Consider the following 21,265-nt stretch of genomic DNA (forward strand, 5'->3'; position numbering starts at 1 on the left):
TGAATCTGCATACCGATATTTAAAAATGTATAGATCTAGATCTATGTCTATAGATATATAGACCTATATCTATACATATATTTTTAAAAATTTATGAGACAAATTGGCATAGGCAGGTGCTTTTCTTGGTTGGATTCAAGAACAAGTTTCACACTTGCAGTCTGTACCCTCTGCTTCTAGGCACACATGGTGCAGCTGCTGGACGTGCTAATGCCATTTTGGTTCATCAGCTGTGCACATGAGAGCAAAGAATGATCCCTGGGCCAGAGCCTTCAAGGCATTGTTTCTGTCAAAATCCTACAACTAGCCAGCCACAGTCTCTCCAATCTTGTGCCACCTGGCAGAGAAGTAGGAGCAATTCCACCACTTCACTGATCAGGACCTCCTGCCAGCTTGGCTCAGGATAATTTTAGTCGAATTGTAAGTCATGGAAGGACCAGGGCTGTACTAGGGTAATTGTTCATCCATGGGCAGTATCTGGTCATGCTTGAGTAATTCTGTGAGAAGTGTGAGAATACAGGTATGCTCCAGTTCCTGATAGCTGAAGACAAAGTAAGAACTGGATTTTTTTAGCTCTGGGAGTTCTCTAGGCATCTCTATGATGTCTGTAGCCAGGTTACAGTAAGTATCTCTTTGAGCACATGTTGAGCAGCCATATATGTTGGCTCGTTTATTGGCTCTTCAGCATCTGTGTTTATGGACTTGAAGGATCAGACATGTAATAAGGGCATTAAGCTGGCCCTCCACATGGTCAGTACATGTCCATAGTTGTGGACAATTGACCTGGCAGCCTGCTTTTGAGGAAAACTGCATGTGTCTAGTGATAGAGGTATGAGGAGGGCAGTAAAATAGCAAGGAGTTGTTAATGCTGCTGGATGGCAAAAGCATGCCTCAGGTTGACTCTTAGGACAGGTTTGAGAGTATTTAGTTTGTTTGGGTTTGTTGGTTTATTGAGAAAGGAGGGGGGAAAGTTCTTGTGAAGTAGTCTTTGAGAGACTGATGTTGAATGGCTTTCAGTGAGGAAAGGGCAACAGCACATAGTCCAGACACATGGCCCAGAACTACAGGGTAAGGAGCACTGATAGTCCTAATTTTTATTTAATGTTTCCATTGATTCACATTGGTACTGCTAGAACACTCTTTATATATTGCTTACTTTGAAGGGCCAGGCCATAACATGACTTGTGTTTGTGCACTTTGTCTTTTCTAATTAATCTGCCTGAAGCTCTAGTCAAGAGAGACCTTTGGGTGCATTTAATCTGAATGAATTTTGAAAGATTCCAGATGGTCCCAATAAACAGCAGTGGCCTATATCTCAGAGCTCCTTGACAGGCCTACATCAAGATTAAACTGGCCTCAGTAGGAAAGGTTGGTCTCTATGCAAATGTTTTCTTTTAAAAAATATTAATCATTATTATGATGATGTTTATGATATTTATATTTATTTATTGTAAATATTGTTGGACAGCTAGTCCCTGTAATACTAGCAAGACTGAGCTGGCTTTTAAGGTGCTCCTTACGAGCTTCTTCTCTGTTTCAGAGTGCAGTTTACTTTTATTTGGCAACAAAGAAAAATTAATTTCTTTATGCTTACAAGCTCTAAACTTTATTGTTATCAGCATGTTTGTGTTCCTGGGATTTTCTGTCCTTTGGGCATGGCTCATTATATATATATATATATATATATATATATATGTATCTGTCCTCTTCCCCAGAGGTAAGAAGTCTCCCACCCACAGAGGCTCAATCTGCTAAACTCTCCCTAGGTAGAGGGAGCTTCCAATTCCTGTTTGGGGAACAAGGAGAGAGTCAAGAGGCTGTTTTGCTGGGAGGGATGAGTGGCTTGCAGTGCTCTGGAGTGCATGGATGACATTCCTACTGCAGGTCTGATGAGAACCTTGCATGACCCTGCCTGCTTTGCCTTATGCTTCATGCTTTCATGGCTGGATGAAGAGTAGGAGCACCAGCAGCAGACACTTCCATTGGGATGGTCCTTCCTAGGAATCTATCAGAACTGTGACACAGGAAAAAAATGGCATTTAGAGATCTCCATGCCTCTGGTTTTGGTACCTGCTGTTACTCTGAGAAAAGATGCTTATCTTCAGGAGTGTAATTGTTTAGTGGCTACAAAGTTTTTTTGTTTAAAAGAAGTAGATTGAAAGATTGATCTGTTAAGTTTTGCTGTTTCACAAATAACAAGAAATGAAGAAGTTTGTGTGGCAGAATTAAAGGATGTGTAGTCAATGTGGATGTGTAAGAAATATCAGAATATGCTATCAAGAGCCTTTCTGTAGCTGTTGGCTATAGATCTTAAAATGGGAAATGGTAAAGTTAGGAACAGGTTATTAATATTTACTACAAATTACTAATCTTTATCTATAAGGAGATCTTGAATTTGCCCAATACCAATTTTTAGGCTTGCATTTTAATGCAGTGGTCTCCAAGCAATTTTGCTGTATCCTTTTAGTAAAAAATTTTTGAGTACACATCCCCAATGTATATACACACATCTATACATTTATAAATTATATATATGTACCACTGTACTAATATGCAATTATAAAACATAGACAAAAATAGGAACTAAAAAAAGGATGTGATAAAATTAAATATAATTTAAAATATTTATGTTAGTTATTAGTTGTACAAAAAAATTTTTCTTCCTTCACTTGATGTTATTATATTACATAACCTCACACTTAACATACACTTCCACAGGTTTAATATACACTTAGACACTACCTAAAGGTTTACAAAAACACATTTAACACTTGCTTCAGTAAGTATTCACAAAGAGATTTCCCTGGTGATTATGGCTCCCAGGCTTTGACTGGAGGAGAACTTAGGAAAGCAACAGAAGTTGATTATATTGATGCTTTAATAGTTTACTTATATTGGGGCTTATATATGTAAATAATATTTTTATTATAATATATTTACAATATAAATATGTTTTATATCTCTGTAACTTCAATATTGACAGAAATCCTCCTTATATGTGATGATTTATGGAACTGCTTGTCCCTGTGGTCCATTATATTGTTGAAACAAAAAAGTAGGGACATAGCTTAAAATAACAGTTTTGTTGTAAGGACTGCAGTGAACTTCAGAATAAATTGTTTGATGTCAGTAATTTAATGATACATGGTAAAATTGTGGAAGAAAGAATTATATTTAATACAAGTATGCACTATAACACATTTTTTAAAAATCAACCCTCTCTTCTGTTACAGGAATATGAGGCTTTAACCAAGCAAGCAACTTGCAAACCAGAGGTTTGGGTGAACCTTGCCTGTACCTACTTCTTTCTGGGGATGTACACGCAAGCAGAACAAGCAGCCTTGAAAGGTGAGATGTGGTGCTCTGTTGGAAAAGACTGCTTATTGCTTTGAACACTTAAAGGAATTTCTAGAAAAGGATGCAATAAAGGATACTTGAGAGCAAAGTTTTTTGGGTTTGGGGTTTTGTTTGGGGGTTACTTAATTTTAACTTTCTTTTAACGGGAGAATTATGATGCAGTTTCCTTCCGAAAAATACCTTGGGTGTGTGGAGCAGCTGGAACTAAAATAAGCATCTGGAAAATAATTTCTCTTATTCATTTCTAAATGCAAAACCCAGCATATGCCAACCAGCAACAAAATATTACTTTTCTTTTGACTGATTCTGTGTCACTCAGCCAGTGCAGATGAAGCAAATTAAATCATGAACTCATAAAAAAATAAGCATCTGAGAGAACTAAGCATTCTCCCTGATGAAGACAAGAGCTCTGTTTATGTATTTTGAGTGACTTCGTAGGTGGTCTTGTTGCCTTGTAAGTCTGATGTTAGGTATCTGGTTCTTCCAGGTGTAGAGTTCAATAGTCACATTATTACAATTCTACTTAAATCTGAACATGCATGGGTTCATTTAAAGAGGAGGAATGAAAATTAGATTCCAGGGCAATTTTTACTGCCTAAAAATGTTTCTGTAGTTTAATTTTGTTGCCCATCACTTTTATGTATCTTAGTGATTTAGATTGTTTTCTATAACCATAGTATCTCAGTGCTTTTTAAGTAAAATTAGTAGTAGTGATATCCCACTCCACTTCTGACCTGTCTTCTTAGGATAAAACTCTTATTAAAGGATGGGTTTTCTCTCTTCTTTCATTAGTCTTCTTGTCTTGGACTGCAAAATAGAGTAGGAAGAAAATAGTAGTGTACGTTCTTCTGCTGTGAAAGAATGTCTTCCAAAAGGATAGCTTTGGAGCATTTTTAAAAAATAATTAGGTTCTCATATCCCTTTAAAATCCTCAAAAGATCATGCTGAGCTTAAATCCCACAACTAGAAATGGGTTTTTTATTTTCAATTGTAAAAAAACCTCATGCAGAGCTTTGTGACTTGCATTGTTCCAGAGGTGTGTAAATTTCTAATATTCACAAATAATTTAATCTTTAATGTACCAAAATTTGAGCTTTGGAGATTGCAACCTAGAACTTGAAATGAATGTAAAAGTAAATGGGCAATAGAGCTTTGAGGTGTCACTGTGACCTAAAGCATGGGGGAAGCAAGCAGCTGCATCCTGTACCAGTTGGAGCCATTGTCATCAGCTTCACATCTTGTGAGTTACAGCAATCCATTCTAGAGATGACATATACACAGCTGGCATGCACATTTATTAACTGTGAGCTGGAGGAGAGGGAAAGTTGCTGTTTGTCATGCCCATTCAGATTAATTAGTAATAGTATGGTGAATGGCAGAGCAAGGGGTGCAGTGGTACTTGGGTGCTGGAGGCAAGGGTGGGAATATTAAGAAAGCAAGAGCTGAGGGAGGGAACGGAAAGTAATGGAGTGGTCACATTAGTTCAGTTCCTGATCAATTCTTGATTTTACATAATTGTTTAAGAAGGACAGCATGCCAGTTCTTACAATGAGGTGCCAGACCTTTGTTGTGAGTACTGTAATCCTGGTGATTTCTGGCTACTTAAGCTTGGTGGGGAAGCAGTCACAGCTGAGGATTTGTAATACTTGTCCTTTCTCCACTTGTAAGCTTATAAGTGTGGTATATTCCCCTTTCAATCTTTCTTATATTGAGTTTAAACCTTTTTATTTTTAAGTCAGATCCTCTTTTAGGTTTTTTTAACAATTTGGGATTGCATCAGTGGTGGCTGTTTACAATATAGTGTTGACAGCTGAGGCCATATCATCTTGTGCTCTCTTTCACAGTTTTGCAAAGACCTTGAAGAAAAATAAAAATACTTCCTTTGAAGAGGAAAAGTCTTTAGAAGTACACCATTTATCTAATATTGCCTTGAATATCACTGAAAAAATGATAGGTAGTGTTAATATTAGACTCTTTACCATTGCTATTTTGGGATTATTTTGCCTGAATTCTTGTGTAGTGCATGCTGTTTATTGCTGCAGTTATGCTAAACCCATGAAAGTAGCATACTGCTAAAACAAATTCAGGAGAACTAATTTAGTTTTAGCTATAGTTCTAAATTTCTACAGTGACAGAATATCTGTGTGAAAGGGAGTATAAGTATCAGCCAGCTTTCTGGAATAGATTTTCCACACAAACATGTAAATATCTTGAAATCAAATCAAGTTCTTTCTTGCCATATACTATTGTTGCTTAAGGAAATGGTTGTTAGCCACCATTCCATTAATGAGGAAAAATTAGCAGGATACTTAAAATTTAGGAAACGATCATTAAAAGCCATGAGGCAATTAATGTGTTCATACAGATACATAGTCCACAATCTCTTGTGGAACAAGGTTTTATCTTTATTTTATAATAGACGTGGATTGATCTCTTAGCTTGTTGTTTGATTCAAACTTCATGGAATAGAGGGGATGGGGAGGTCATTAAGGACTGCCAGCACAGCTTCACCAAGGGCAAGTTCTGCCTGACCAACTTAGTGGCTTTCTGTGATGGAGTGACTCCATCAGTGGGCAAGGGAAAGGCTATTGATGTCATTTATCTGGACTTCTGTAAAGCTTTTGACACAGTTCTTCACAACCTTCTTCTCTCACAATTGTATAGATATGGATTTGGTGGGTAGACTGTTAGGTGGATTAGGAATTGGTCAGACAGTCAGATCCAGAGGGTAGTGATCAACAGCTCAGAGTCCCAGTGGGCATCAGTGACCAGTGGTGTCCCTCAGGGGTCTGCATTGGCACCAGAGTTATTTAATGTCTTCATTAATGACACGGATGAAGGGACCAAGGGCACCTTCAGCAAGTTTGCAGATAGCACCAAGCTGAGTGGTGCTCTTCACTCACCTGAAGGATGGGATGCCAGCCACAGGGATCTGAACAGGCTTGAGAGGTCGATCTGTGAGAACCTCAAGAAGTTCAGCACAACCAAGTGCAAGGTGCTGTACCTGGGTTGGGGCAACCCCTGGTATCAACACCAGCTAGGGGATGAAGGGATCAAGGGCAGTCCTGCCAAGGACTTGGGAGTGCAGGTGGACAAGAGGCTGGGCACAACCCAGCAATGGCACTGACAGCACAGAAAGCCAGTTGTATCCTGGGCTGCATCCAAAGGAGCGTGGGCAGCAGGATGAAGGAGGGGATTCTGCCCCTTTGCTCTGCACTGGTGAGACCCCACCTGCAGTGCTGCATCCAGCTCTGGAGTCCCCAGCATAGGAAGGACATGGACCTGCTGAAGCGAGTCCAGAGTAGGCCACCAAAATGATGAGAGGGATGGAGCACCTTTTCTACAAGGAAAGGCAAAGAGAATTGGATTTTTCAGCTTGGAGAACAAAAGGGTTCAGGGAGACCTCATTGAGGCTTTCCAGTACCTAGACAGGACTTAAAAGAGAGCTGAACAAGAACCATTAACTGAAGCATCTAGTGATAGGAGAAAGGAGGAATGGCTTTTATGAAATGAATGAAAGAGAGTAGGTTTAGATTAGATACAAGGAAGAAATTCTTTACTGTGAAGGTGGTGAGGGGTTGCCCAGAGAAGTTCTATCCCTGGAAATGTTCAAAGCCAAGCTGAACAAGGCCTTAAGCAAGGTGTTTATGGCTACGGCAGGGGTTGGAATTAAAAATCTTTAAGGTCCCTTCCAATATAAGCCATTCTATGATCCTCTCAGGAAAGAATAAGACTGAATATAAAAAGTCATATAAAAAAGAATTACTGCAAATATAACCTAAGAAGTAGAACAAAAAGGCAATAAAGAAAAATCCTTCCTTGAAGGTTTTTCATTACAACTGTATTTTACCTCCTCTAGGCTTTCTTCCAAAATCCTTTCAGGTATTTCTGGCTTCTCCTTTTCCCCTGTTGTCCGCTCACATTGCAGTCACTCATGTTCCTAGTTCTGAGGTGGAGTTACTTCCAAGTCAGCTACTGTTGTTTTGTAGTCATCCCATAGTAAAGCTGTCAAGTGATGCTTTGCTGACTCCTTTTGCCATCTGTGTTCTCATGCATTGGCTGAACATATGTTTTCTGTGCTCTGAGTAGTCAATCTTGTCTTGAGAGAATGAGGCTTAAACTATTGATCTTGATTAAGAATATATTAATAACAACAAATTATTATTTTTTCATTATACAAACTAATACTCTTATGTTGCATTTCCAGTTCTTTGCTTTGCAAAGGCCCAAGAACAGAAACTCAGCCTGGCACACTTGGACTGTGATCCTGGCAACTGATCCAAGTGTTTAGAAGCCAGCATAGTGCTTTCAGAAGCTGTTGGCTTGCACTAAGAAAGAAACTAAGAACTAAAGCATAAGAACTAAAGTTGTTCTTTTAAACCACAAAATGTGCACATAAGTGGGGCTACAGTTAAGTCTGTTATGGAAAACAGTCTTTTCAGGATAAATGGAATCTTAGAATTAAATTTAAGATTCATGCACAGACAGGGTTGTATTGCTGAACCATTCATTAAAGTTGGGGTTTTTTTAATCCCTTCCAATTTTTGATGGGAAAAACTTTGTAATTACTTTGCTTCTTCACATCTCTGCATGTGTCAGATCTGAATGTGGTTTAACTGAACAGAGAACTCATTTTATAGCCTATATTGAAACGAGCAATATTGCACAAAAGCTGAACAGAGATGGGTTAGTAAGAACAATGATCTTTTCCAAACCAGTTTTTCTTATTTTTGAAATAGTGTTTTTCGGGTGTGAAATAGTTATCACCAGAGAAAATGTTCGGTTACAGGCAGGCGCAGAACAGTTCCTGGGTTTTTCTTTTCTTATGATTGCATGTTCAGCTGCATGATTTTTATCTGCTTTGTTGCTTGTACTCTCTGTCTTGAGAACAGTAGTTATTTTTGGTGCATTTTAGCTGAGGTTTTGAAGCAGCCATGTCATAAATGAAACTTCCAAAGCGCACAAGTAAAAATATCACATGTTTAAAAGCTACTAACCTTATTTTCTTGTTTTGTTTTTTTAAGTATAGTGGAAGCTACAGCCCAGGAGTAATTAATTTGATTATCTTTAATTTACTTTGTGCTTAGGATGACTGAAATTAAATGTGCGTGTATTGCAAGTAACTGAACATAGCTGAACTGCCATTTAAGTTTTGTAGGAATGGGAAAATTTCAGTGAATATCCTCCATATATTTCATTCAAGAAGGAACCCACAAAGATCTGAGCTGCCATTTCTAGTAAGTTTGACGCTTTGTTTAATAACTAGTGAAGACGTCTTCAACAATGTCTTCATTCTTACTGTAATTGCTTATTATATTTTAACAAATACTTCAGTAGGTGCATGTCAGTGTCAGCACATAAAAATATACAGAACACTTTTAAGATCTATGACAGCTATGACGCAAGTGCCTGGTAAATCAGCGCTGATCATGACAAAAATTCTGGGAAAGGAATGTCAATGCTTTTCCAGGTGTAAAGAGATAAATCTCATCCAGCTACTTCAATGCTTGAGTACAAGGCCAATATTAGACCTAAAGCAGGGTCCAGTTTGTTGCCATGCAGCATTGTCATCATGTACGTTATGATCCCAAGATTTCTTAGTACTGATTTAAAAAATAAAAAAAGAGTCATTGTCTTGAAAAAGTAGAACAAGAAAAGGAGATTGTGCTTCCTTGTAGTATTAATAGATCAGTGACAATGAAATTCAGTATAACAAAAAGCAAACTAATGTCCTTTGAATGTCCCTTAAAAATCATTGTCTCTGATGAGGCAGTTGTATCACTTCCTGCTCCAGTGATTGACAGCATCTTTATCCAATATTCATGACCCCATTCTTTCTGAAAACTAATCTGACCTTGTTCATATGTTGCCTTGTCTTCCTTAAAGAATGCATTTGACACTGAGAGAAAAGAAACTGCTGATGTTGAATGTTTCCATATTTCTGCTTACTATATTGACAGGGCTATATTTGTGGGGGATTTTAAGCAATTTATTTTAAAGAATATCAGATAGCTAGTATCTTATAATATCTTATGAAGCAGGACACTTTTCCACCCTACATATATCCATGCACACCATCAAAACTCAGATTTCATCTTTTGCCTGTTTTTAAGTGTTAAATAATGTGGGCTAAGGTTCCAGCTTTTGCCAAGAAGTAAATAACAATTTTGATGTCAGATCAGATGCCAGGTTTGCAAGGGTAGACTGCACTCACTGGTTGACCAATGAAACAAAAATTCCTTGGTTTAGGTTCTTGACAGTATTGCTTGCAAGTCACAATTTTCACAGTGAAATTAATGCTAAAACACACTCAAAAGGGGGAAAAAAAGAAAACCTACTCAAAAAAGGAACATTGGTGTCTTTACCCATGGTGCTGTGATTATACAATATGTTATTTTCAGTATAAATCCCACAATATGTCCTGCTTGTATTTTTGGAGTCTTTGATGACCAAATGTTTTGAATTGTGAAGGATGGTTGTGGTTGAAACTTCTCACAAAAGCACATGTAGGGTCCATGTGCAACCCTTCTAAACTTTGATATAGAAACCTATCAATTAATGCTGGGGAACATGTAGAGTAAAGAGCATGCATTTAAGTGAGGGTACTCTTCACTTTCTAACTCGCTGGATGAAATATACATACTGTCATGTCAGTTATACTACTGCAGCTACCTATGCAGTATTTATTGAAAATCAGAAACTTTCTGTTATTTAATAAATAGCCTAATTCCCACATATATCCTAGGCTGAAGACAATTACCTCCTCAACAACTTAATGCTCTGTTAGAACTATCTTACAAGATGTTGTGGTCTTGTGAGAATGCTCTCATACCACCTTTGTATTTTGGTCTTCTATTCTAGTAGTTTGTTAAAAATACAATTAACTGTCCTAATTTTTCTAGAAACACAGTTGAATAACACAGATTGCTAAGGAAAAAAGAGAAGAAATAGTTGCCGTACTTATAGAAGTAGATGGGCAGCCTTGTGCTGGCAATCTTATCAGAATGGCCTGAGTTTTGGCACTGTGCACTGTGTTACAAAGTTTACCTACTATGTGGAAAAGAATAAGAAACCTGGAAATCTCTCCCTAAATTGCTTTAAAAATAAATTCCATCTTCAGGGGGTGGTGGGGAAGAGGGATTGGTGCTTTGAGCCCTCTTTTATGGTTTAGGATGTCAGAAGAATTACAGCCTTGTGTTACAGGCTATTGCTGTGCTAACTCTGCACTTTTGTGGCCTTATAAACACAGTAAGTAATTCTGCTTTTTGTAAAGATTCCATGTACACCCCTTCTGTGGAACATGCTTTGCCAGCTGGTTGGTCTGAGCAAGAATGAGAGTGCTCATTAGGCTAGGAAAAGCACAGGAAACAAGGGAAGGCTTTTTGGAAGATTGCTTGCAAAAGAAATGAATAGCTCTGTTTGACCAGGACATGTGTAGCTCTTGGTGAAGCAAAAAGCTGTAGTGACTTAAAACTCTGCAGTTTACAATTTGGGTCATATGGAGTGAAATCAATGGAATTCCTAATCCTGCTGGAGCAAGAAATTTCATTCACTTTACTGGCTCTAGTAAGAAAATATCCCTCTTTAATCTCTTAGTTTGAATCTTATCTGCCTGTCCCTAGAATTCTTTTGTGTGCCTTTCATTACTAAGGACAGAAGAAATATTAGAGGTATCACGTAATGTGCATACCTAACAAAATGGCAGCAGTGCTGGGTTTTTCAATACACTAGAAGTTATCGAGATTCCTGGAATTATAAATCAAAACTTATTTCAAATGTGACACATATAGAAGGAGCCTTGAGTTTACCTGTTGCTGCTTTTTATTTTGAAAAAGTGTCCCAAAAAGCCCGAGAGAGTGATTGAGAAATCAGTGTAGGGAAACAATAATGCAATTCATAGAAGTTTTAAGTCTTATTGAAGGTAGAGGCCAATGAAAATTTTTTTTCAACAGGGATTTAAAAAGAAATAGTCAGGGAAGGAAGACAGGAATGAGGAAGACCTCTAAGCCACTCTAAAATTGGTAGAACCTCCCCCAAAGTATGATCTGCCAAGGCTCTAAGTGAAGATCTGTACTTGGGCTAGCTAATGAAAGAGTAGGGGTGCATTCATATCTATTGAGAAAAAAAGTTAAAAATATAAAGAGATACCCTGCGAGTAGTTCATTATAATAATACTTACTGAATTTCCCTTTCAGCACCTAAGAGTGGTCTCCAGAACCGTTTACTCTTTCACCTGGCACATAAGGTATGATGTCTTTCCTTCACTTCTGCTTTGTTTGTTTTCTTTTCAATTTACTAATGTGTAATTTATGCTGGCAGCCTGGCAGAATAATTAAAATGCCTGTGGTGGCAGAAGAACAAACATCTTTCATAACCACTCTACTGTATTAAAATGTGGAGGAGAAAGCAAGTATGAAAACATGATCTCAGAATAGATGCTCTCAGCATGTTTCTAAGGAAAGTATTACCAGTACACTTCACATAAGTTGTACAATAGAAATGTAGTGATATTTTTGATCATGAGGAGCCTGAAACCTTAATAAAATCAGAAATGCAGAAGCCACTATTTTACTTTTTTTTTTCCTAAATGTACCAAGTTTTCCTAACTTGCAGCTCTCTTATATGTAGCAATTTGACCAAAATGGTGTATATGCTCTTACTGGTCCTGATTCAGTATCCAGGAAATCATATTGTTAATAGCATGAAATTGAATTTAATTTCAACAATAATTAAGTGCTTATTTCACTTACTACACATAGCTATCTTCCCTTAAATTAGCTTTTATACCATCCTGTACCAGAATACATAAGAAGCATTCTGCTACTAATGATACTGACTTAAAAGGACATATAAATCTTGAATGTTAGCTTTGATGTCAGATTCTCTTTACTTAGATATCTGTTAGTTTTAAGAGAGAAATCTTAAAGCCTTTTTTTCAGTGGCATTGGCACTTACAGACATCTGTGATGAACTAGGAAATATGCAACTTCTCTTTATCTAGTTAGTCACTGGAAATAAATGGTTTTACCAAAGCTAGGAAGCCCAACGCCTTTAGTTCTGTTAAGCGACTTATCTTGCCTTTAACTTTGTAATTGGCTTAAAGAAAGAGGAGAAGAATTTCAAGAAAACTAGGAGTTAGGTGGAAAAAGAAATATATAATATTACAAATTGTGTCTAAGAGAAATTCATAATTACTGTTGAAGCAGCAAAACCAGCAAAGGGAAGCAGTGGAATAAATGATTTGAGCAGACCGATTGGTAAATAGCCTCAACCTCACTATTGTAATACAAATATAATGGGCATGTTTAACTCTGTTCCTTATTTTTAGCCTTCTCTGTGTGTGTTATATGTGCTATTCAGCAATGCTTTTAAAAATAATTATTTACTTAAAGAAACTAGAAATTGGAGGCTGGTGGAAGTGAACTTATGAGTGCTGTTAAGAGGACTAGTAAAATTAGGGCTTGTGTGTTTGCAAGACTTGTGTTTTTCTGCTATGCATGAGACATTAGATTTGGATCTACAAACAGCAAAATTTTTGCTGGCTTGAATAATTACAATGAAATTTTGTGTTGCGAAATTCCATTTGTGAAATAATTAATTCAGCTCTTTCCCTCTTATCCATCAAAGCGCATGACATGTAATTATATCTAAATCATACCTTAAAGGAAAATGTGTGCTTAGTTTTAGCCTAACATTTATTCAATTTGAACTCATCTTCTTCTTTATGTTTGTCTTTCTCTACTGGTCAAATTAAAGTAACAGCAGTTTTCCAGATATTTAATGGTGTTTACCAGCAAGGACAAAACTAACCAGTTTAATTACAAAGCTTTTTTTGTTGAACTCTTCTGAGAATGTGTCCCACTCTTTTTAGTTCAGTGATGAAAAGAAACTGATGAGCTCTCACCAGAACCTGCAGGATGTTACAGAAGATCAGCTGAGCCTGGCATCCATCCACTACATGCGGTCCCACTACCAAGAAGCCATTGATATCTACAAGCGCATTCTGCTGGACAATCGGTGCGCTTCTCTAATCCCTATTGGAGCCTCTGTGTTATTGGTGCTATTTAAATTCCAAATCGTTGCTTGGTTTCTGAAAGTAGACATTTTCAACAACTGCTGTGTCCCTTTCTCATCACAGAATGTGCACCAGTTGCAGCTCCTTAATTTTGTTCATTCAAAGTATTATTGAAAACCCCACATTTAAAAAGAAGTCTGCTCTCTCTTGTTTTCTTTCTGTGAAATTGTTGGTTAATTCATTCTGATATCTTTTTTTTTTTTGTTACTTTTTTCTTCTGAAATGATATATGGTTATGTATCTGCTTTGTCTTTTTATTTTTTCCCCTCTGACGGCAGATCTTGGGACTTGAATTATTGACTTCTCCTTCACATCTTAGCCTTTCTTAGAATGGTTCAGTTCTTGGGTTTTATGTAGAGTTCCTTGCATTCCTTTAAGTCTGAAATTCTTTCCTTCTCTGTTTATCTTCTGTGATTCTTGTTGATGGGTTTTTCTGTCATGTTCTGCAAATTTTTAGTTCAGAATTTAACAAGGAACAAATTGAATTCCTAAGTGGCTGGAAGTATTTTTAAGAAAATAGAAACTGCTGTCCCAGAATACTGCTATCTTTTGATCTATCTCCTCTTGAATGTTTCAGAGAAATCCATCATAATGCATGTATCATGTCATGCTTGGGAAAGAGATTTTAACCTCCAAGTCCTGCAGAAATAATCACTCAAAGCTAAATGAGTAACCTTCATAACAATTATCCTTTTACTTAGAGTTTTCACAAATGCTTGTGTTTTTTTCTGTCCAGTTCTTCTGGCTTGACTGCTTGTAATGACAAGGATTTTTTGAAATAATTGTACTTGGTACAAACTTTTATGTGCACATCAAATGTCTTTGAGTATATTGCTTAGAAAATCATGTTCTGCCAGGCCAGTTAGGAAGCTCATGTTCTGCACATTTCCTTGGTGTGAAGTTGCCACTATTTCCCAGACTTGCAAACCAAAAGTTTGGTTGGTAATTTTTAAAAGCTGCAGTAGCTGCTGTGGAAAAAAATACTGTGAATGTGTCCTAGCTGACAAACTAGAGAAGCCCTAAGCATTTCTCAGAAGCCCCAGTTTTGATGTGTTTGTAAAATATGTATAGTTGTGAAAGCTTTCTTTTTATTTACTGATTTTAATGCGCTGTAGTGGGGAAATGTTAAACTATCTGATGGGATTTAAAGGTTCTCTTTAATCCTCTTTCCTGCAGGGAATACCTGGCTCTGAATGTATATGTGGCCCTGTGCTATTACAAACTGGATTACTATGATGTCTCACAGGAAGTGCTAGCTGTTTATCTTCAGCAAGTTCCTGACAGCACCATTGCTCTTAACCTGAAGGCTTGTAACCATTTCCGACTTTACAATGGAAAGGCTGCAGAGGTATCTATTGGACAGTCCTTCTACTCATCTTTATTTTAGTTTAAGATTCCATACATGTTTCTTTTCCTTTGTCTTAATCAGTAATGTTGATAATGGCCTTTACCTTGTCACTCTGTTCTTACAGGAAATGTCACCTATTTCAGTTTCCCTGAAATTAACCCGTCTGTCCACATATGTGCCCAGTGGTCTTACCATTTTCCCAGTGCCCTTTTGGTTTTGTGTTTATATGTATTACCCAATTGCTAAAATAATTAGATAGAAGTGGAAAGGCAAAATCTTCTAGTCATCCACCACCAATGGAGATGTTTTGGTGTCAGCTTTAGAGCTCATTTGTAGCTCCACTTAGGCTTCTGAGCTTTTTTGGTTTTATATTAAAATTTTGGAATGTATGTAATTCCAGGCAGAGCTCAAAAACTTGACAGACAGTGCCTCATCATCTTTTGAGTTTGGCAAGGAGCTCATTAAGCACAATCTGGTAAGTAAAGCATTTCTGGGATTTAATATGAACTGCACTCACTTGTAGAGCTTTTCATGATGATTAATAAATTGGAATATTTTGAAAAATTGCAGACTTGATTGAGTCTCTGCTGCCATATAAGTCCCATTCCAGGAATCCTACCAGTATAATCAAGTGTATTTATTTACTTTTTTCCTGGAATTTTTCCCTGACAGTTCGAGACTGTGTCAAGAAAATAATAATACTGTTGCTTTTAGTCTTTAAGGCATATTAAAACAATGTGTGTTGTGTAAGAGTACCTATGCAAGATACTTTGTGTAGCCCACCCTGAACTCTATTTAGTACCAGAACAATTTGACTGGAATAAAGATAGCACATGAAAATGGCCTTCATCCCAAAAGTACTAAGCAGGGAGTTCTAGGAAAAAAGATTCTTGTAAAAGCAAAATACTTTTATGTTCTGCAGTAAAAGAGTCACTAAGAGGAACTAATGGTTAATTTTCCTTTCAGTGGTATTATTATTTTGCTGAACAACTGTTAACAGTAGATTGCTCATCTTTAATGACAGGTAGTTACTTGCCTTGTCATTTTTCAAGAGCAGTCATCACAAGCTAACATTTCTTTCTCCAAGAGTTAAAATTGCTTACAAACTGGACTTTTTAAAGTTAGTGTTGTTTATTTTGTATGTTGGTATTTTTGTCAGTGCTTTATTGAATAAGTACATTAGATCTTGTTGGAGGAACTATCATGTGAAATCAGAGTATAACCAACTGCTCCTGATCATTTTAGGATCCTGTGTCACTCAGTCCTGTGTCAATAAATGTGGAGTTGTTAGCCTAATTTTTTCATATGAAAACATCATAAGCAGTTTATATTTTTGTATGTGTTCCCTTCACTCAGGCTATGTTATTCTTTTAAATCTTTGATATATAATGTATCACTCTTTTGAGCTGCTAAAAGCTGAAATAAGTTAATCTTTACGTATGAATTAAATACTTCTATTTTTCAGAATAAAGATGGTCACACTGTATAATCTACAGCTATATAAAAGCAGGAACTAAACTAATGCCAGAGCCACTGACCTTTTAGTACTGTTTATGCAGGAATTTAAGGATTAATTTCCTTGAATTAACTTATCATAGAAGAGATTCTGATAGATGATTATCAATGTGCTGCTTTTCTCTTCAGGTGGTTTTCCGAGGAGGAGAAGGGGCTTTGCAAGTCCTGCCTCCTCTGGTTGATGTTATTCCTGAGGCAAGATTGAATCTTGTGATTTACTATCTCCAGCAAGGTAAATACACCTTCCTCTGGCTCTTTCATAGCTTCAGGCATGACATTAATTTATCTTATCTCAACTTATTCAATGTTGATTTTTTTTCTTTGCAGTAAAACGTAATTTATTTCACTTCCCTTCCAATTTATTTTCACTCTGTAAAATAGCAAAGTAAAAGTTCCTATGGTTTGCAGAGAAGGCTTTAATACTGTGCACTCCAAAAAAGCCTACTTCAGCAGAGTATTGGAGTTTTTGGGTTGCAGGAGATGGCTTTGGGGATGATAGTGTTTGTTTCTAGTGAGGGGACCTCTCCTCTGCCTGAATATGTGAGAATGGTAGGCATATGTCCTATAAAGGCAAGGACAACCATTTCTGTAAATACAGCACAAACAAAATATGAACCAAAGTGACTGTGAACAAGATATTTCATTAAAATCTACTTTACAATTCCTGAAGAATGCAGGTAGGTAGCCAGAATCAAAGCTTTTCTGGTTTTTCTTACAAGGATTTTCTGCTTGTATCTTTTCTGTATTTGCCGGCTTCTTTGAATTATATCTGAGTTTTTCAGAGCTATTCCTATTCTCCCATTGTGTTCTTTTATTCAGCAGTGGGTTGACCAGCTGTGTGATTCAAGGCAGGTCCAATTAGATAAAGTTTTGTCCAGACAAGCATCCAGTTAGAACTTCCTCTGTTCTACCTTGAGTCCACTGCCCTTCTCTCACTCTTTGGAACCTGTTTCCATCTATTCTATATCCTCTTATCAGTTAACTGTAGACAGTGGGAAGATCTCCCCTGAGGTCATTTCTTCTGAAGGCTAAACAAACTCAGTTCTCTCAGTTTCTCTCAGCCCCCTTCCTGGCATGGGGGCCCTCAGGTGGGCTCACTCCAGTGTTTCAAAGTCTGTGTGGATTGTCAGATCCCAAACCTGGACACAGTACTCATGTGTAACCTCACAAGTGCCAAATAAAGAATTCCTTCCCTTGCTGTGATGGCTCCATTCATGCTAATATGATCCAGTGTGCCTCCTTTGCTGCAAGGCTGCACTGTCTGCCAGACTGCTTTTTAGCCAGTTCACCTGCTCAGGCATGTTTCAAACCAAGCAAGATGCAATTTTGCCTCAACTGAACTTCATCAGATTTCTTTCAGCCCATTTTTTTCAGCCTACTGAGCTGCTTCTCTGTATCTGGGAGCATTCTTCACAATCCTTCATCATTTGCAGACTTGTTTAGAGTACTCCATGCTATCATCTGGATCACTAATAAAAATCAGTTATTCAACGGTATCAGTCGCGGGGACTTTGGTTAGTGATGAGCCACCTGTTGGATTTTGTACAACTGGTCACTGTTCTTAGGTAGTCCAGCCAGTTTTCCATCCCCTTACAGTTTTACTGAGCCAGTCCCATCTTTCAAGTTTGTATGAGGGATCATTTCAAAGACATTGCTAAAGTCGAGGTATACAGCATCAACCTTTATCTCCTTATTCACACAGTCAGTCACACCTTGAGTACATTTTGGCATTGGTAAATCCATGTCTGCTGTACCCAGCCACCTTTCTGTCCAGTATTATTATTACCAGTGTCACTTACAGGCAATATTGGTACTATTGCCAATTATCTTGCACAGCAATATTGTTGATAATAACGTATGTGTCAAATTAAGTTCTACTTACATGGAAACAAAGTACATCTCATGCATCAGTTAAAAATCAGTCATGTTCACTCATATGCTGTTAACCTTGCAGTAATTTTTATTAGTTAGGTTCTTCTCTTTACTGTGATATACAAATAACACGTGTACTGACAAAGATCAAGGGGAATTTGGACTAAAACCTCTTTTCTGGTTTGGTTAAGTTTCCATTTTTAAGTCTTGCTAGGATAGCAACTTTCTTAAGAAAGTGAGAAATTCTTACTTTGGATGACTACAGCTGTCTCTCCAAAACTGAAAAGATTTCTGATAAACGTAGAGTTGTACTGATGATATATACTCTGAACTGGAATGACTGAAGCACGAAAATGCATCCTGTTTTTTAACTCTTCAGCATAGTGACTTCTAGCAGGGTTTGAGGTCAGCTGGGATCCTGCTGTAATCTGCTGCTGTGAGATTTGCTAGTTGCTTCTGTTGGAGCCTGAATAGCATAGTTCTGTGTTGATAGTCTACACTGGATTAATAAAAATAAGGGTTATTGTTCTTTTTTTTATTGTTCTTTTTTTTTTGTATGTGTGTGTTTTTGTGGGTTTTGGGGGTTTTTTGTGATGGTGGTCTGAGCTAGCCAAAAATATATATTTTAAAAAAAGGGAAAAAAGAAAAGCAAAGGTAATGCTGCCTTACTATGTGAACTGTTCAAGGGAGTAGGTAAGAAAGCAGAGGTTATGGATGAGAGTCTGGCAGCTCCAGTGCATATTGCCTTAAATGGCTGCATGGATTGTATGTTCTAGTGAAAAGAAATTAAAGAAAGAAATTAAAGAATTATGTTTGATAAGGCTTATTTGTATGGGCAGTTGGTGTAATGCTGTATTAACAAAATTTTTGCCAGTAGCAGAGGATCTTCACTAGGTTGATTTACAAAGCCAACCATAGTGCCAACATATTTTTTAATTCAGGGAAAGTTTATGATCTATTCAGTTTATATAATTCTTGTGTGGAAGTGAAGTAATTTTTAGATTTTAAACTTCACATTTAAACTTCACTGCTAGTAGTGCATTTTCCTTTTTAATTAGGATCTGCTGGACAGATGCTGAAATATTACTAAGGAAAAGATTAAGTTTTCCTACAGCATCATGTTACCCTATTCTCTTTGTGGGCTAAATAAATATGAGAAAACAAAATAAAAGAAGATGATGGATTTATTATTTTGACCTTGTGCTGTTGAGAAGGCAGCCATTATGAACAAAGGGACCAAACCATCTCTGCTAGGAAAACTGTGGTAATAAAGAAGATATTACTCACTCTGTGTTTGTTATTTGAGTTCTAGAAAACTATCACCATTGTGATAGAAATGCACAATGATTTATCATTACCTTTCTCCTCCTGTCTAAGTGGTTTATTTCTTAGTCTATGACTGTTGGGGACTGTTGTAGAGGATGAGTGACTTGTTCTAATACAGTGTGCTATGAGTTCTAATGTCTGGCATTTCAGATGATGTGCAGGAGGCTTATAACCTGATTAAGGACCTGGAACCTACAGCTCCACAGGTAATTGGAAAATGTCATGACACATAAAGCAGAGATTATAAACCAATATGAAATCTGCCACTTACAAAACTGGTATCCTGAGAACAGTTTGCCCCATTTCCACTCTTAAAACTCTTGTGTTTTCAGCCCTTCATCAACAATAAATTCAATGTGCATGCATGAAGTATTATATATGTGCCTATATGAGTACTTTAGCCTGTTTATTACTGTATCACCTGAGTTTAGCTAAGAATACAACTCTGTTGTGTGCAGCCTTGATTTTGGGAAATGGACCATTACTGCATAGGTAAAAGTTCCTTTACAACTATAGCTGGTTGTCTGCCTAGTGTGGCTTTCATCCCTCAGATTTGCTAGCTTAGATGCTCATATAGGTTGTCCTGAAGCCATTTCAATTAAAATGAGCTAGATTAGATTAAACAGTTTTAATAAATGGTATTTTCTAATCCCATCACTTTGGCTGCCATGAGTGAAAACTACAGTTGTTCCTTGGCTGCTACTGTAATTTTCTTCTGTGGCTGTTCCAGCATCTTTAGTCTCTCATTTATTCCTCTTTGCTGTTTATTTTCCAAAGGTCACATAGCTGGGCATAAAAGGCACCTTTCATGAGTCTGTGTAAGGAATTAGATGGAGGGGGGGGGGCGGGGAAGGAGGGAGGGAGGGAAAAGGAAAACCTCAAAAACACAGATCCGGTGATTCTGTGCTGAGGAGTGAGCAGTGTCTTTTGATGTCGCTTTACACTTCTTGCATTTTTCAGTATAGCAGAACTTACTTCAATGGCTTTCTGCAGCTATTGTAGGATATTGTCCCAATATACTTGGCTTTTAATTCTTGATCACATTTTGAAATGAGAATATTTGTGCTTTTTTTTTCCCATTTCTCACTCACACTTTTAAAGAATTCCCTGCTAACACTTGGCAAAACTACTTATAAAACCTACTTGAGTACTTCTCAAATTTCTTCTTTGTCACAATGCATGTAGGATAATAATTTGGCATCTCTGAGACAGTTGGTGTGCTAAAATGATTTCTTACTATCCTGGGTAGTACTCTCAGAATATTTCTTTACATTCTCTCGTTGGTCTCTTGGTCTCTTGAAAGATGTCTCTCTTCTTCTGTGTTTACCTCTGTAACAAGGTCATCCTAATTTATCAAGAGTACCTACTAAAACAGATTTATAGATATAACTCTTAATTATAAGATTTAGGTAGGACAAAAGAGTCTGTTACACACTGAGAAAAATTTGTTCAGAGAAGAATTAAACTATAGTTGTTTCTCCTACTAGAGGTTAGAAGGTACTCAACTTCTGTTTCTAATTTCACTGGAGTAACATGGCCACAGAGCACAAACCTCTTAACATATTCCCTGATGAGAAACACTATGAATTTTGCAGCAAGGATGTCAGTGGTTATGGTTAACCAATGTGCATATTTGAAAGGGGATCTGTGCTTTGGTATAACAATTACACACTTCTTGGTGATATGATGATGAAGAGGGCATGAAAGGATGTTGCCATATTCCTCCTGGTGCATTGTCTTTGACCATAAGACTTACCAGTACCCCTTTGCAT

General features: G+C 37.2%; 1 protein-coding gene across 6 annotated transcripts in view; it reads left to right on the forward strand.

Moving 5' to 3' along the window:
* IFT56 (intraflagellar transport 56) overlaps positions 1-21,265 on the forward strand; it is a 55,565-nt gene that overhangs the window by 3,637 nt on the left and 30,663 nt on the right. For 4 of the 6 annotated variants that reach the window (XM_064702252.1, XM_064702253.1, XM_064702251.1 and 1 more), the window contains exons 4-10: positions 3,234-3,348; positions 11,553-11,602; positions 13,229-13,374; positions 14,609-14,780; positions 15,181-15,255; positions 16,425-16,527; positions 19,644-19,699. In XM_064702252.1, coding sequence (XP_064558322.1) covers positions 3,234-3,348; positions 11,553-11,602; positions 13,229-13,374; positions 14,609-14,780; positions 15,181-15,255; positions 16,425-16,527; positions 19,644-19,699 — 717 coding nt within the window. The remainder of the gene's footprint in view (positions 1-3,233; positions 3,349-11,552; positions 11,603-13,228; positions 13,375-14,608; positions 14,781-15,180; positions 15,256-16,424; positions 16,528-19,643; positions 19,700-21,265) is intronic. The other 2 variants (XR_010438670.1, XM_064702255.1) reach the window with 1 other exon arrangement.

The sequence above is a fragment of the Zonotrichia leucophrys genome, chromosome 1A (genome assembly GCF_028769735.1).
Source record: "Zonotrichia leucophrys gambelii isolate GWCS_2022_RI chromosome 1A, RI_Zleu_2.0, whole genome shotgun sequence".
Classification (NCBI taxonomy): Eukaryota; Metazoa; Chordata; class Aves; order Passeriformes; family Passerellidae; genus Zonotrichia; species Zonotrichia leucophrys.